We start from the raw sequence: 19,131 nt of genomic DNA on the forward strand, positions 1-19,131 counted from the left end.
AAAAATGTTCAAAAATTTTTATCTCAAAATGTAAACAGACCAGAGTAATATAACCATCATACATGAATCAGTATTACCTGATGTATGCATGGTATTTTTATGTTGGGGGTCAAAGGTCATTAAGGGGTCACTTCCTGTTTTTAGCTAAATAACTTCATGAATTTTTATCTCATCAACTAAACATAGTAGAATTTTTTAATTAAAATTGGAACAATGCATTTTCTCGGTGTACATTTTTTTTTTTTTGAGGTCAAAGGTCATTAAGTGGTCAAAAGGTCAATCAAAATTTTTAAAAAAAATCAAAATCCATGTATAAGTTCCGATTAAGCTGAAATTCACCAGGAATATTTCTTATGACATCCTAAGCACAATGCAAGAGCAGTTGACCCCATCCGTGACCCAGGGGTCAAGTTATAGGGGGTCAAAATTCAAAAATTTTAATCGGCCGACATGCTTGGATTGAGCTGAAAATTAATATGAATGTTCCTTGTGATACTCCAAACACAAAAAAACCCGTTAAATTACACCCGTAACCCAGGGGTCAAGTTATACGGGTTAAGGTCAAAAATGTTCCAAAGTCTGAAAAATTTCAAAAATTTATATCTGCCATGTTTGAAGTAGCTAAGTGATATCACTTTCACATGTGCATGGCCCTTCACTGAGGTCTACTGGGAGGTCACCAATTTGGGGTCAAAGGTCATCTAAGGTCATTCCGGCATACGGTAAAATGCTTAAAATTGAGGAAAATTGGCTTTATCTCGGTCTATGGAAGACGGATACAGCCCCTACATGCTACAGTGATGCAACATTAATGGTGGAGGAGGTCTATAGCAGCCTCGACCCCGAAGGTCAAAGTTTAAGGTCAAAGGTCAAAATCTGTATACCAGGAATGTTCCATATTACATCTTAAGCACAATTCAAGTGCAGTTAACCCCACCCGTGACCCAGGGGTCAAAATATAGGGGTCAAAGGTCAATCGACCGACATGCTTGGATTGAGCTGAAAATTAATATGAATGTTCCTTGTGATACTCTAAGCACAAACAAATATTCGCCAATTACATCCGTAACACAGGGGTCAAGTTATAGGGTCAAAGGTCAAAGTTTTTAAAAAGTTCAAAATCCATGTACACATTTCAATTGAGCTGAAATTCACCAGAAATATTCCTCACGACATTCTAAACACAATGTAAGTGCAGTTGGCCCATATTTATATTACATTAATGACAAAGTACATTCGTGACCCAGAGGTCAAAAGTCAAAATTCTTTAGTCGACATGTCACACCAAAACAGGCCGTCTTGTTGTCATGTCTCTGGCATGACTAGTTTCTACTTCTTCTGTCAACCAATACATTTGCTCTAGCACTCAGATGCTTTCATCGATTTTGACTTAACACGATTACAATTATCATTGTCATTAAACTTTTGGGGTCAAAGGTCACGTAGGGGTCATAGGGGTCAAAACGTGATTTCAACTCGAAATGCATCTTCTCCCACAAATTAAATAGGACAGTGACACCACTTACACACATGCATTGTTATTACCCAGTGTCTTCGGGGTGTACACATATTTATGGTCAAAGGTCATTAAGGGGTTACTTCCAGTGTAAAACGAAATACCTTCAACGCCTATGTAACAAGGCCTTAGTGACATTTTCCCCTACGTTTGTGTAAAATATTTAGACACTGGCTTTTGGCGATGCATGTGTGCAAGTGACATCAAGTTACTATGTAAATTTCAGAAGCAGCAGCATTTTGAAGTGAATACGTACCGAAAATGACCCATAAAAACTTCTGGCCCCAATTTTGTGTATTACTTTCAGATGCTGGCTATAACAGGTGAATGTGTGTGAGGGACGCCACAGTCCTATGTGGAGGAGCATCGTTTCAGTAGAAATCAAGACTTTTTTTCCATACCGTAATGACCCTTGACCCCAATTATGTGTACAACTGAATTCACCGGGCAAGTGGCATACATCATTATACTATGTAATGTGCAGAAGCAGCAGGATTTTGAAAGTATTTGCTTATATACCGGAAGTGACCCTTATTATGACCATTTACCCCAAAGAACGGCTGCCTAACAACGCAAAACATAAACGCACCCCACACCCACTATCACTATCCTTCCGAAAACACACAATTCACCCATAATTGACACATGGAATACAGATTTAGTGTGTATTTCTCGGAAGGGCAGCAAGTGTTGAGCATGTGTTCCTCAGAAGAAATGTTGATACATGGTACCTGGTCTTGTGTGTGCTTACGATAAAACGGGTTCTGAGTATTAAACCCGAGGACATGCAAAAACGATTGAAAATGTAAAAAAGAGAATGTTTTGGTACAATGTCCTCGTACACTACATACAGACACAACTATTTAGGGCCTAATTTATGGGATGTGCAATAATTATGAGCCCTTGGGAGGGTTAACTTGGGGGGGCAATATTTTGGCACACATGTATGGGGCGCTTTGAAAGAAAACTCTTAAAGCTCTTAAAAGGCTTAGGAAAACAGTACGGAAACGCTAATATGCAAATATTCCTGCTCGCTGCGAACGCAATATATATACCATTTTAAGGTTTGCAAATCTTATTCGGGGGTCATAATTATTGCACAGCCCCTTACATGCACGCACCCACCTCCTTCCACACATACCCCACCCCCTGACACTTTATCCACGTATATACCTATTCTCAAATTGGAAAAGTCATACATATTGAAATCTGGAATGTTGATCAGCTGCGCCATGTGATTAATGCAGAACGCTCCTTCCGTCACTCTGAAAAAAGAAGAAATGTTTGAAGTAGCACTTTAGGGGGCTGTCATCTTCTTCGGAAGGGGGGGTCATGATTATACTGGTGGTCATAGAATTTTTAGACCAGATGTAGGGGGTTAATTTTTTAACACCCAAAATAGGGGATATAGAATTATTAAGGGCTGGTGACTCAAAAAAAAAGATGTGCGCACAATCTTTTGTTATATAATGCATTTTTTTTGCGTGCTCCGCGCAAAATCTTTCCTCACTCGATCAAATTATTAACGCACATTTGCGTTGCTCTAAAGTTTTGGTGCGCTCCTCACCTTTGTTATGGCAATGAATAATTTGTCCGCCAAAGAAAATGACATCCCCCTTAATGCAAATGGTAAAATAAATTTCTTTTCCCCTTTTTCCATCTCTCTCACTCCTTTATTATTTTGCCCTGCGCTATGGGGGGCGGGGCCCAAATAGGCATTGCCAGAGGGGGCAATTTCCCCCCTCCCCCGGCAGCTACGCCACTGTGTTTATAATCATCATTATAATATTAGGGCTGGGCAAGTAACCATCATTTTTTGAATTCATGTGTTTTCTATGGCCAAATTTTGTGTAGAATCCAAATATCGGGTTCTTTTTGTCATCAGATGATCCCTTAGGTTGGTTCTGTGGCAAAATTCAAAATGGCCGCCAAAATGAACATTTTTACACAAAATGGATGCATTATTAGCCTATAACATCACCCTATACCATTTCTTTCATGTTATATAGGCTTCTCAAGGTAAAATAATCATACAGTTAATGATATTATTCACCATAGTATTCACAGTGTATTAACTGGTCCTTAAAAATTCAAAATGGCCGCCAAAATGACATTTTTCTAAATGTTCAAACAATTTCGATGACTATTCGCTTTAGAAGACAATCAAAATGGAATAACCAAACAATGTATTTCTTCTATACCACTTTATTACATATATAGTATATGGCGGATACATTTAAGTAATAATATCATGATAAGCAATGCCAAAATCAAAAGAAAAATGGCGGCCAAAACATGTTTTTTTTTTGACAGAGAGACCGGGGACAATTTCTTCGATTGTTTGTTCCTTATTTGATTCTGCAAGTGAGGAGTTAATGTCCACCACTCTCTGACCCCATCTGCCTATAGCTAAACATCCTGTGGGCAATATGAAACAGACACATTGTATGCTGCCAAGAGCACTTACTCGACAAGAAAGATAACTGTAGGGCTAGATGACACAACAAAAGCTGCTGGACACAAAATATATGATGTAAAGGCTGACAATATAACAATTGATGGACCTATTGGGAAAAGATGGACAGTGCAGACTAGGCATGTGGAGAATATTTCCCATTCAGGAAAAGATGGTGCTGCAGCATACGTTGCGCTGCCTCGCCATTTTAGCCAACTCTTCTGTTGATGAAATAAAACATCAAGTCGACTTCTGGATGTCAGACAGAGTTGCAGACTGTGTTACATTAGCCTACTAGATAATCTGGGAATCAATTCAAATCAGATAATCAAATGCTATGCTCATGTTATATTTGGCATTGATCATGCTTGTGACAAGGTGTTCAGAAGATAAGTATCCAGAAACTGCTGCAAGTCTCGGCTGGTGAGAGGGTTTTCACCTCTCCCAGTACGAGTGTACGCACATGGGCTCAAATTGCCTTAGCCAAACTGCTGTCCCCTAGCCAAGCCGCTCATTCTATTTCCCTATAATGAATACACAGCGTGGATGTACCTACATGGAAGAGAACATGAAGGTTTCAAGGGCTTTGTGGCCGATCGTTTTGGTAGAATACCTGAAATTGCCCAAGAGTACTTGCGTCAACTTCAGTCTACCTTAGACTTCTTTGAAGCAGCAGTAGACATTCACTCCTGGGTGCTGGCCGTCTCAACATACATACAAAACAATAATTGGTTCCTGTGTTGCTCAGAAGTGTACAAGATGCTGGGAGATATCATCATATTTCTCCTAATGCACTTGTTATGGATAGACAAGTGAGAAGAGTCCACTTATGAAAGGACTTGGAACGGAGTCCATTATCATCAATTCTTTACAGCGAAGATGCCAGAGCTGAAACAGAAAATGGAAGAGTGTGCTACTGCAAACAATGGGAAAGACATGCTGTACGCCGCAGTATTATACAAGGTGATAACAGCAATAGATAGACAACTTCCTGAAATTCCTTCTTTGGCAAAGATAAGCTCAGTTGATGAATCTGAACTAACCTATGCCCCTCTCACAAATCTGGGCTGTGAGAGCGAGTTTGCTAAATTAGACAACCGGATCAATATCAGCGGAGGGTCTACCTCGGTAGAAACCCTTTCACGGTACGGAAGAAAGTGATCTTGACCAATAGGTTGCTTGTCGATCCTTCGTTCACAGAGCAGTCGGCAGACGATAAGAGATCAAGATGGAAGTTGGTCAGGACCTCAGAGGAAGTGCAAAACGCAAAGAAAGTGGAAGAAATTTCATACAAACTGTTAAAAACACAAACAGGCTATCCGTCTTAAGGAAAGAAGAATTGAAGCAGAAGAAGTCGATGAAAGTAAACATGTTAAGAACAATCTTGTCACACCAAATAGTATGAATATTATATAGCCTGAATGAGAAGCAGCTTCTTGCTGAGGTATGTTATCTTCGTGCAACAATAGCTCCATAACATGGTCCGATGGTGGCCCAATATATGTTCAATAATGGCCCAATATCATTTGCTCATGGGCCCAAGATTGGTCCACCATTGGGCTTGGGCAAAATATTGGGCCTATATTGGACCAATTAGGCTGCCACTGTGATGCCAATATGAAGATTACCGATGGTAAGCCAAGATTGGCCCAATATGGGCAGCAAAATAATGCCTATGCCAAGATTGGCGTTCGAAAACCAACGTTGGGCCAATATATGCATGTTATCTGGGCAGAAGCTTCCAGATATACGCCAAATGCGCCGTGTGAAAGGTGGTGACGGAAGGTTCAAAATGGGTTTTTTCTTGATCAGCTGCGAACATCTATCAAGAATGCTGTGCAGCCAGTGGAAGTCATTATGACATTGACAGTTCGCTTATGAATGCAATACAAATGGCATAAAAATTTGAATTAATGATCAATTGTGATTTTGGCAGCCATTTTGAATAACCTTTAGGTTGAAAAAACCAAGACAGCTTTAGTGAATATTACTTATGTAAGTTGTATTTAATAGTTTATTTAAAAGTCCCAAAATCATATGAAGTATTACAGTAACGACAATTACAATGATCATTTACACAGGAAAGTGGTGATTTGATCAATTTGGCGGCCATTTTGAATATTTATTGCATCAAACAGACCAGTATTAATACATATGTAATTAGTAATGGTAGGTTTTAATTTTAAAGGCTCAAATTACATAGAAAAACAGATTTTAGATGAGGTTATGACAACAATATTGGTTATTTGGACAAAAAAATGTGTATTTTGGCGGCCATTTTGAATTTTGCCATAGAACCAACCCCAGGAGTCATCTGACGGCAAAAATAACAAAATTTTTGGATTCTACGTCAAATTTCGCCATAGAAAACACATGAATTGCTTGTATTTTAATGAAAAAGTTTATACTTGCCCAGCCCTAAATTTATAATCATACGAAAAGAACAAGCGTAGCCTATTCAGCTCAGATCCACGTGCGCAAGCACTGGCTATATGATAAGGATAATGAACTGAGTGCAATGCATTAGTCAAGATAATCTTGACGAATGCATTTGCACGAGTACATTATCCGTCATATACTTTGAGTGTATTAAAACAATAGGTAATATTAATTGCTGCATTCATTATATTAGTTTGAATATTAGGTAAAATATCTTACATTTTAAAAACACCGTCAGGTCATTGACCAGGTAGCATTTACTAGTAACTGGTCAAGAAAATCAATCACTGTATAAGTTAGCTATCAATGGTATCGATTGCGCCATACGTCATACTTTAGTAACTTATTCACGCATGGTTTGTAACCAATTGACTTTATGTTGTGATCATTTAATATCGTGGTTCCGAACACAGAGAGCACTGAAGCAGTTGACCTGGAAACAATCGATTTTGACGTCCCACTACATGTAGTACTACGGTGAATGGAGATGAGAGGATAAACTTATATATCAATATCAACTGGACTTTTAGTTCTACAATTTGAACTTTAAAATCTACTAATATTGTTAAAACACACGACAGTGGAATTTTTTCAATTTGTTCAGTATTATAAAGCATGATCATGATAGTATGCGCTAGTGTGTGTTTCCCGGGCGTGTTATCTTAGATATAGGCCTACATGTAATTCATTTGTAAAATGCTGAATATTTAGTAATGGTGTCATCTTGTATAATTATGGTCCACCTGTTTTTAGCCCTTTTTAATTAATAGAAGCTCGATTTTTCTCATTTGATGTTTGATTTATTTGAGTTCATTAATCATAATTTATGGCAATGATTTGCAGTTTGTAACCTATGATTTACAAAGTGCGCATGAAAAAGTACCATACCCTATAACTATTTTAACACCACAGAATGTATGTTCGTACTTTTTTGGTGGTATATATATCGAACATAGTTATATAAGTTATATAGTAATGTGAAAGTAGTATTTCTAGTATTTGAGCGTGCACGTATTATCTAAAATCTATTGTTTAGCGTGCGGGTTTTAGATAATGTATTGTTTAGCGTGCAGGTTTATATAAACCTGCACGCGAAGTAATTCGCGAAAATAATGCACGGGAGAAGTATATAGAATATTAAATCACAAGTCTATAATACAGTGCACCATAGTGAGACACTATACAACTTTCTTTTTCTGTTTCAATAATAGAATATTGATTTAAATGGAATTGAAACACCAAACAATGTGAATCTTTCAACACTGACTACCTTTCATCTTGGAGTGCCTTCGCCATTGCTTCTACAGTAAAGTCAGGATACAGAATAACGCTTGTGCATCCTCGTACCAAAGGTAGAAATGTTCCGATAAAGGATCCCGATGAGGAAAAGGTCATCGTTATCCCAAACCGTACAGAATCCTACAAATTAATTGAATATATATGATTTAGTTTAGTTGGAAGAAGTGGCTATCATACAGCTTTGACTTTAAGCGTCTGCTATCTTACATTAGGCCTATAATGATAAGGCCAAATTGTCCTTTTGTATTTTTTAACATTGCATATTGGTTATGTGATCAAATATTATTATAAAAAATGTGACCCTGACTTTGGAGCTTTAAGGCAATACACACTTTCAGGACTAATGTGAACATTTACATTGAACGAAATATATTTTGAGTAGTGGATGCCGGCGCAGCCGGTATCCACTACGATAAAAAATATTGGACATGCCTGACGTCTATCATAGGTAGGGCTAGAGGATGGTTTAAATAAAAATTCCGTTTATTCTCATTCTTAGTCAGTTAAATACTATTTTATTGTAAACTATTTTTAAAGCAAAAATTAAGTTATCGTCATAAAATTTCCCCCTTTTCTAAAATGAACGAAACTTGTTTACAATTTCACATCTTTTGTTGCGCGTACTCCTAGCGAGTGCGAGTATTCCGCACTGCGTCTACGAATACAACGCGATACATACGCGCACCTCTATGAGCGTGTTACGCTCATGATGACGCGGGGTCGTCTACAGCCTGATAGACGACACCCAAAATTATGCGATTGTCCAATCAGATTATGTGTCTACGTAATAGACCACTCCCACTGACTAAGAATTCCTTTTAATTACAAAATGATAAGGAATGAGACGTGACGCAAATAAGTATAATTAAAAATACTGCTCTAATATACAAATTTAATACGTTCAAAAAGAGGACTTTGATATGTTTGGTGTTTAAATCCTTTATCCCAGCAAACACAAAACGATTTAGACTTCGTTCGCAAAAGGTTATAAAAGGTATAAAACGTTTTCATAACATTAAATAACATTTATTGGTAATTTACTGCACAGCAAACACAAATGTTTTACAGAAAACATTTAAATGTCGGGTTATATATAGGGTATAAAAACGTTTTAAATAACATTCCAAAAACATTTTTGAAAACTTGGTACAAATCATTCTAAACAGAATGCTATTTTGGGGTTGAAAAAATATTTTGGAAAAAATGTTTGCCCAAAATATTTACAATAACGTTTTTAAAAATGTTTTCACGACCTTTATATAATCCGACATTTAAATGTTATTAAAATGTTTTGTAAAAAACATTTTAAGAACATTTTTGTGTATGCTGGGTGCAAATATTTTAACATAATGTTATTTAAGTGTGGACAAAATATTTGGCCAAAATTGTTTGCAAAAATAGTTTACAATGACATTTCGAAAACATTTTAAAAATATTATTGTAATGTGTTTTCATACAAAACGTTTTAAAACGATTTCATGACCTTTATATAACCCGACATTTTAATGTTATTAAAACGTTTTTACCTAAACCAAAACCCAAAATATAACTTATTTTTAAAAACTGGAATGCCTCTTACCCAGTTGTCCTGAAATCCTTCCATCCCAGCTCTGTAAGCACCTGACGTGGCAGTGTTATTAAGCAAGGCGTGATGGGATAACACTACAGCCTTGGGACTTCCAGTACTTCCCTTAATTATGTTGACAAGTAAAACAAACAAAAATAATGGTAATTAATGCAAAATCCTACTGTGACACAACAAAAACAGCAGCAGCAACAACATCAAAAACAGCAGCAGTAACAACATCAAAATCATTAACAGTAATTATATTAATGGATATAAATGTGATAGAATGTGGTTATTGTAAAAACTCGAAAACATTCAATTGCACACTATTTTAGCCCAAAATTAAAGTTACGAGGGGGTATCCAAAAGTTTTTGACATCACCAAGAAGCGAAGAAGCTATATCGATGAAATTTTGTCAGTGTAATTACTGGTCCTTCTGTACATTATGGTCCAAAAATGGTCTCATAAGTATGTTTACTTTTTTTACAGCTGGCGCTAGATGGGCAGTAGGCGCATAACCTGTAAAATGGTGAAAATTGAGGCACGCAGCGTAATTAAGTTCCTGTATTTGAAGGGTTAGGCTTACAATGCTCAGAAAATCTATGATGAAATGAAAGCTATCTATGGTGATGATTGCCCATCATATGACACTGTTGCTTTTTGAAAAAGGAATTTCCAAACTGGCCACATGTCCCTCACAGACGAGCCAAGAAGTGGACGTCCATCACTTTCGGATGATGCGGCCAGTGAAGAAATTCAAGAAAGTGGAGGATCTTATCATGAAAAGGTTATGCGCCTACTCTACTGCCCATAGCGCCACCTGTAAGAAAAGTAAACGTACTTATGAGACTATTTTTGTCAGTGTAATACTAGTCCTTCTGTACATTTACAAAAATGGAAGTATGACTTTCAGTACATTACGCTGACAAAAATTCCTCATCGATATAGTGATGGACGTCTTCTTGGCTTCTGTGGTGATGAAATTCTTTTTTCAAAAAAACAGTGCCATTTGGATACCCCTTTCATTTCACATTTACTAACCCTTCAAATGCAGGAACTTTGCCAAATTTCAACATACTTATGAGACCATTTTTGGACCATAATGTACGGAAGGACCAGTAATTAACACTAGTTTTCAACTTTAACACCCCAAATCAGGGCAACCATATTTTATGTTTACAGTGCTAATTTTCAATTTAAAAGGGGTGGGGGGGGGTAGGGAAAGTTGAATTTATCTTAAGTTAGTAATGTAACTTATTAGCGGGCTCAACCCCCTAACCCCCATCCCCACCCCAATGACCACACTGTTGTGATATAAAGACTTTAAATATTTCCCTTAAGCTCGTTGCATCTCATTAGGGTTATGACTGAGTAGGTCTATAATGTAGGGTAAGTAATACTGGGCTATTCCAGTTGAAATCCCTACACCTCTTTTGAAGACAAGACCTTAATTTCCCATACAGGTGGTGTAGATTTTAAATAGAACAACCAGTCAGGTATCCCCATTTGAAATTCGAACTCCATGTGTGGAAGATTTTTCCATAGGTGTATGGATTTCAACTGTAATATCTATGTTGGTTCAACTATGAACGACTCAAATGTTGGATATAATCGTTTGTGTTACTTCATGTTTGGACGTTTGGTGCCCAATAGTTGATCTGGTTGCTCTACGAAAAAGGAATTACTATCAAAACCACTAATCCATCCAATTATCCCCTGCTGATGCCCTATTATATAGCTATTATAATGGTGTGAAAAGTGTGCCAACATATTCCATAATACCATAATTACATAACAATAACAGCTTGACTACTGTGGTTTATCATTTGGGTGGGCTTGCCCAGCTGGGAGTGTTATTGGCCAAAATTATTAGTAACTGGTCCTGGATAAAACAACCTTTTTCATAGAGCAAGAGGACAATACATTATTGAACAAACGCTGGGTTATAATTACTGATGTGAAGTATGTCAACGCTGGGTCATCCATATCAATTGACATACAGGCTGCAGTCACTTTGTCAATATCTGATTTATCAGCTAGTTCCAGAAAGGTATCAAGCTTGTAAATTGACCTAAAAGATCAACAAAAGAAAACAAACAAACGAACGAACAAGCAAGTACAAGAGCACGGTAGCCTAATACTCAGGGCGTTCGACGAATCATGACCGCGAGGTTCGAACCCCAGTAGGTCCAACGTGTTGAATCCTTGGGCAAGACACTCTATCTTATTTGTCCCACTCCACACAGTTATACAAAGTAAAGAGCTATAAAAAGCATTAGAATAATACACAATACATGTAATAAACAGAGCAAGGAGATATCACAGGATACCCTTTTTAGCTTGTCTTGGTGTTTTGAAGTTTCGTATTTCTTTGGTATTTCCTTGGTAATTTATGACTAGTTAAAGGGGCTATATAAATGCATACTTTTATTTAAGTTAACAAACAAAAATTCTAACAAATACATATTAAATACATTTATAAATTATTGAATAATTAATTGAATAAAAAATTTATAAATAAATAACTAAATAAATAAATAAATAACTAAATAAATAAATAAATAAATAAATAAATAAATAAATAAATAAATAACTAAATAAATAAAAATAAATACTAACTAACTAACTAACTAAATAACTAAATAACTAACTAACTAACTAACTAACTAACTAACTAACTAACTAACTAACTAACTAACTAACTAACTAACTAACTAACTAACTAACTAAATAAATAAATAAATAAATAAATAAATAAATAAATAAATAAATAACTAAATAAATAAATAGGTACATAAATGAATGATTATTAATTAATTAAATTTAAATGTTAACATTTTATTACGGTGAAGTAAGCTTAAACACTATCTTCCGCCCTGGAATTCTCGACACTTCATATATATATGTGACCGTACAGCACGAATGAGCCGTAAATGTCCTCAATTGTATTCTGAGTTACAGTGTAAAATGGGCATGAAGGTCGTATTCATAGGTACCTCAATTTGGTGCTACGTGTACCTCATTTAATGAGATACACGTAGCACCAAATTGAAATACCTATGAATATGACCTTCATGCCCATTTTACACTGTAACTCAGAATACAATTGAGGACATTTACGGCTCATTCGTGCTGTACGGTCACATATAGGAAATCTTACACCTTGATTGAATTTGATTAAATTTGATTGAATTTGATCAAGTAATAAAGATAACATTTAATTAGTTTTTCTCTGCACATCGGGAAATTCCCTACCTGTTTTGTACATGCTCAAAGGATAACCCATCTCCATAAATGATAAATTTCAGGTCAGGAAAACTATAGAATGTACAATATCGAACGCATACTTATGTTATGAAAAAAAAGGGTTTGATTCAATGTTTGATTAGATATTTTGTTGTTTTGTCCCTGAAGAAGAGCAGTATATCTGCAGTAAAACAACGTCGGTTGTTTGTTTTTGTTTTTTGTCTGTTTGTTTTGTTTGTCTGCTATGTGCTTTTGTTTCTCTTCTAGTGTATTTATGTACTGTTTTTCTTCTGGAATTGGCCATTTTTGGCCATCGAACTTTGCCTATTTTTGTGCCTACATTGGTTGTTTGGTTTATCGTGTGTTTATGCGCATTTGTGCAGCCTTGTAAATGGCAATTTGTGGCTATCGAACTTTACCCACTTTTAATGCCTGCATGTGCTGTTTTTCCCCTCTGCGTACCGTCTAGTCTGTATTGTAATTGTTTACCCACGTCACGTTCCTCTTCGTATTATTATTATTAACCAACCAACCACGCAGTTTATTTAAGGTCTCATATCGATAAATAAATGAAGAAAGAAAGAACAGCCTTGAAAACTGTTGATCTGTTCTTCTGTCATCATTATCATGTAATTCCGGCATTAATGTGAATATTCTCTCCACAAGATTGGCTGGTGAACGAGTCAATAGAATTACTTTACATTTTAGCTGTATAAAGAACCAAGCGAACAATCACATTAACAAACAAACAATTATTCATCTGTTTGGGTGCTATTTACTGGTATTAGAGTCACGCTCAGTAGCTGTGGCCAGCAAGTTTTTAAAAATAAATAAGTAGGCACCCACAGCAAAATATAGCAGGTAAGCCTCCTGAGAGGTGTCCGGGAGGTCTCCGACTTTTTCACATGTAAATTAGGTATCCCAAAACCATGTTCTGGGATATTTAGTAAGCATTTCTTGGAGGTGTCTTGGAGATCTCCCAGAAAAGTTTCCCATAACCGCCTACAATCAAGTGCAAATTTCCTGGGACACTTGTTCATATTTCGCGCCCTCTGTTCAATAAAACCGGTCATATGAAGTTCACCATGTGATATTTTATTTGTATAGTTTCCAACCTATTTCGAATCCCTCCTCCCCACCAACCAATGTTGGAGCAAAAATATAGGCCATTTACAAAATGAGGCGTTTGGTATACAACATTGAATAAGGGGTGCGGGGAGGGTCATTGAACTATGAAAGTGTCCCAGCAAATGTGCACTTGATTGTATAGGGGATGCGAAAAAATAATCTATTAATATCAATAAAATCGCCATAACTCTCGAACGCGTTGCTCGATTTTCATATTTTTTTTATTTTTTTCAAGATAATTTCATTATGCATTACATGATTAGCCAATTTATTAAAATAAACATTTTTTGAATATCTAACCCTGCAATGCATGCATTTTTCAAGGAATATTTGACACATTGATTGCTTATATTAGAGTGGACATATAAATTCTCCTTTGGTAGAATTTACAAACATAATAAAAGCAAACCAAATAAGAAATTAAGAAAATATAGAAATAAATAGAACAGAATCATGATGTTTGTCTCATCATTGATCTTTCAAACTCATTACCCTATTTCAAATGCTATTATCGGAATGCACGTTAAACTCTTTAATATAGGCCTTCAACTACCCATCACAGACACGCTAATTCAACGTAACAATGCCATGCAAAAAAGTGTATATACAATTACACATTTTAAATGTGCTTATTATTGGTATTCAAAAATAAAAAAAGAGATAAAGAGCAGGATTTAAAAGTAAACATATCGGCGACAATGAGCTTCGAACCGTAGCCCTCATGATCAGAAGGCAGTAAGCAAACCACTACACTATGGTTGAGCTGTTGTTATTCATGCGAATTTATTTATAACAAGGATAACAAGAATTAATGACGCAATAACGGTCTACCAGAATAATATAACTTAAAAAGTAATATATATTTATTTAACGTTATGGTAGACCGTGCTCATTTGGCTTAAATGGAGGAATAATTACCAATAAACATATCAAAGTTAGGAAGGTATGTATAATGTGACCGTGTATATTCAAAATATACGTTAGATAAATGCTGAATACGACCAAAACATGAGTTTTAATGAATGATTTCATTGGATCGAAGCTCGATAACACAATACAGTAGCATTGCAATGATAGGATTAAATACGCTGAAATCGAGTGCAATTGTCATCAGTCTCCCGGTGGCATATAGTTACTGGCTTTGCTTCTCGCCCCGAGATCTCGAGTTCGAATCCATGTAATGCTATTTTTCTTTCTTTCTTTTTGTTCTTTCTTTCTTTCTTTCTTTCTTTCTTTTTCTTTCTTTTCTTTCTTTCTTTCTTTCTTTCTTTCTTTCTTTCTTTCTTTCTTTTTCCTTTATGTTGCCAATTTACATTTACATTTATCAATGAACTAAAGGGAAACAATTGTTTTGTTTTATGATTTTTTTTTGTTATTTCAGTAGGTATTTTTTAACTGATTGTACTCTATATTTCCAATATGATTTAATTTTGATTAGTTTTAAATTGTTTTAAAAGTGAATTTTGAGATAATTCGCTGATAATAGCAATCATGTGTCAAATATGCCTTAAATAATGCATATATTACAGCGTTTTGATACCTAAAATATTTAGTTTGACAAAAATGACAATTAAAGTAACCAAAATATGCGCAATGTTATTTGTTTTAAATTAGTGAAAAATCATGTCAATCGAGCAACGCGTTTGCGAGTTATGGTAATTTTACTGAAAGTAATAGATTATTTTTGTCTTCTTCAATACAATCAAGTGCAAATTTCCCTGGGACACTTGTTCATATTTCGCGCCCTCTGTTCAATAAAACCGGTCATATGAAGTTCACCATGTGATATTTTATTTGTATAGTTTCCAACCTATTTCGAATCCTCTCCCTCCCCCACCAACCAATGTTGGAGCAAAAATATAGGCCATTTACAAAATGAGGCGTTTGGTATATAACATTGAATAAGGGGTGCGGGGAGGGTCATTGAACTATGAAAGTGTCCCAGCAAATGTGCACTTGATTGTATAGGGATGCGAAAAATAATCTATTAATATCAATAAAATCGCCATAACTCTCGAACGCGTTGCTCGATTTTCATAATTTTTCAGTGATGTCAAGATAATTTCATTATGCATTACATGATTAGCCAATTTATTAAAATAAACATTTTTTGAATATCTAACCCTGCAATGCATGCATTTTTCAAGGAATATTTGACACATTGATTGCTTATATTAGAGTGGACATATAAATTCTCCTTTGGTAGAATTTACAAACATAATAAAAGCAAACCAAATAAGAAATTAAGAAAATATAGAAATAAATAGAACAGAATCATGATGTTTGTCTCATCATTGATCTTTCAAACTCATTACCCTATTTCAAATGCTATTATCGGAATGCACGTTAAACTCTTTAATATAGGCCTTCAACTACCCATCACAGACACGCTAATTCAACGTAACAATGCCATGCCAAAAGTGTATATACAATTACACATTTTAAATGTGCTTATTATTGGTATTCAAAAATAAAAAAAGAGATAAAGAGCAGGATTTAAAAGTAAACATATCGGCGACAATGAGCTTCGAACCGTAGCCCTCATGATCAGAAGGCAGTAAGCAAACCACTACACTATGGTTGAGCTGTTGTTATTCATGCGAATTTATTTATAACAAGGATAACAAGAATTAATGACGCAATAACGGTCTACCAGAATAATATAACTTAAAAAGTAATATATATTTATTTAACGTTATGGTAGACCGTGCTCATTTGGCTTAAATGGAGGAATAATTACCAATAAACATATCAAAGTTAGGAAGGTATGTATAATGTGACCGTGTATATTCAAAATATACGTTAGATAAATGCTGAATACGACCAAAACATGAGTTTTAATGAATGATTTCATTGGATCGAAGCTCGATAACACAATACAGTAGCATTGCAATGATAGGATTAAATACGCTGAAATCGAGTGCAATTGTCATCAGTCTCCCGGTGGCATATAGTTACTGGCTTTGCTTCTCGCCCCCGAGATCTCGAGTTCGAATCCATGTAATGCTATTTTTCTTTCTTTCTTTTTTGTTCTTTCTTTCTTTCTTTCTTTCTTTTTTCTTTCTCTTTCTTTCTTTCTTTCTTTCTTTCTTTCTTTCTTTTTTCCTTTATGTTGCCAATTTACATTTACATTTATCAATGAACTAAAGGGAAACAATTGTTTTGTTTTATGATTTTTTTTGTTATTTCAGTAGGTATTTTTAACTGATTGTACTCTATATTTCCAAGATGATTTAATTTTGATTAGTTTTAAATTGTTTTAAAAGTGAATTTTGAGATAATTCGCTGATAATAGCAATCATGTGTCAAATATGCCTTAAATAATGCATATATTACAGCGTTTTGATACCTAAAAATATTTAGTTTGACAAAAATGACAATTAAAGTAACCAAAATATGCGCAATGTTATTTGTTTTAAATTAGTGAAAAAATCATGTCAATCGAGCAACGTGTTTGCGAGTTATGGTAATTTTACTGAAAGTAATAGATTATTTTTTGTCTTCTTCAATACTGTATAGGGGATGCGAAAAATAATCTATTAATATCAATAAAATCGCCATAACTCTCGAACGCGTTGCTCGATTTTCATAATTTTTCAGTGATGTCAAGATAATTTCATTATGCATTACATGATTAGCCAATTTATTAAAATAAACATTTTTTGAATATCTAACCCTGCAATGCATGCATTTTTCAAGGAATATTTGACACATTGATTGCTTATATTAGAGTGGACATATAAATTCTCCTTTGGTAGAATTTACAAACATAATAAAAGCAAACCAAATAAGAAATTAAGAAAATATAGAAATAAATAGAACAGAATCATGATGTTTGTCTCATCATTGATCTTTCAAACTCATTACCCTATTTCAAATGCTATTATCGGAATGCACGTTAAACTCTTTAATATAGGCCTTCAACTACCCATCACAGACACGCTAATTCAACGTAACAATGCCATGCCAAAAGTGTATATACAATTACACATTTTAAATGTGCTTATTATTGGTATTCAAAAATAAAAAAGAGATAAAGAGCAGGATTTAAAAGTAAACATATCGGCGACAATGAGCTTCGAACCGTAGCCCTCATGATCAGAAGGCAGTAAGCAAACCACTACACTATGGTTGAGCTGTTGTTATTCATGCGAATTTATTTATAACAAGGATAACAAGAATTAATGACGCAATAACGGTCTACCAGAATAATATAACTTAAAAAGTAATATATATTTATTTAACGTTATGGTAGACCGTGCTCATTTGGCTTAAATGGAGGAATAATTACCAATAAACATATCAAAGTTAGGAAGGTATGTATAATGTGACCGTGTATATTCAAAATATACGTTAGATAAATGCTGAATACGACCAAAACATGAGTTTTAATGAATGATTTCATTGGATCGAAGCTCGATAACACAATACAGTAGCATTGCAATGATAGGATTAAATACGCTGAAATCGAGTGCAATTGTCATCAGTCTCCCGGTGGCATATAGTTACTGGCTTTGCTTCTCGCCCCCGAGATCTCGAGTTCGTATCCATGTAATGCTATTTTTCTTTCTTTCTTTCTTTCTTTCTTTCTTTCTTTCTTTCTTTCTTTCTTTCTTTCTTTCTTTCTTTCTTTTTTCCTTTATGTTGCCAATTTACATTTACATTTATCAATGAACTAAAGGGAAACAATTGTTTTGTTTTATGATTTTTTTTGTTATTTCAGTAGGTATTTTTAACTGATTGTACTCTATATTTCCAATATGATTTAATTTTGATTAGTTTTAAATTGTTTTAAAAGTGAATTTTGAGATAATTCGCTGATAATAGCAATCATGTGTCAAATATGCCTTAAATAATGCATATATTACAGCGTTTTGATACCTAAAAATATTTAGTTTGACAAACAATGACAATTAAAGTAACCAAAATATGCGCAATGTTATTTGTTTTAAATTAGTGAAAAAATCATGTCAATCGAGCAACGCGTTTGCGAGTTATGGTAATTTTACTGAAAGTAATAGATTATTTTTTGTCTTCTTCAATACAATCAAGTGCAAATTTCCCTGGGACACTTGTTCATATTTCGCGCCCTCTGTTCAATAAAACCGGTCATATGAAGTTCACCATGTGATATTTTATTTGTATAGTTTCCAACCTATTTCGAATCCCCTCCTCCCCACCAACCAATGTTGGAGCAAAAATATAGGCCATTTACAAAATGAGGCGTTTGGTATACAACATTGAATAAGGGGTGCAGGGAGGTCATTGAACTATGAAAGTGTCCCAGCAAATGTGCACTTGATTGTATAGGGATGCGAAAAAATAATCTATTAATATCAATAAAATCGCCATAACTCTCGAACGCGTTGCTCGATTTTCATAATTTTTCAGTGATGTCAAGATAATTTCATTATGCATTACATGATTAGCCAATTTATTAAAATAAACATTTTTTGAATATCTAACCCTGCAATGCATGC

The 19,131-nt window shown here is 34.9% G+C and overlaps 1 protein-coding gene across 1 annotated transcript in view; it reads right to left on the reverse strand.

Moving 5' to 3' along the window:
• Positions 1–19,131, reverse strand: part of LOC140161914 (medium-chain acyl-CoA ligase ACSF2, mitochondrial-like) — an 83,166-nt gene that overhangs the window by 25,795 nt on the left and 38,240 nt on the right. Inside the window, exons 5-10 of the mRNA XM_072185209.1 lie at positions 13,110–13,231; positions 12,533–12,595; positions 11,231–11,348; positions 9,289–9,399; positions 7,681–7,829; positions 2,690–2,781 (exon numbers count right to left, since the gene is read on the reverse strand). Coding sequence (XP_072041310.1) covers positions 2,690–2,781; positions 7,681–7,829; positions 9,289–9,399; positions 11,231–11,348; positions 12,533–12,595; positions 13,110–13,231 — 655 coding nt within the window. The remainder of the gene's footprint in view (positions 1–2,689; positions 2,782–7,680; positions 7,830–9,288; positions 9,400–11,230; positions 11,349–12,532; positions 12,596–13,109; positions 13,232–19,131) is intronic.

Source organism: Amphiura filiformis, chromosome 10 (genome assembly GCF_039555335.1).
Source record: "Amphiura filiformis chromosome 10, Afil_fr2py, whole genome shotgun sequence".
NCBI classification, from domain to species: Eukaryota; Metazoa; Echinodermata; class Ophiuroidea; order Amphilepidida; family Amphiuridae; genus Amphiura; species Amphiura filiformis.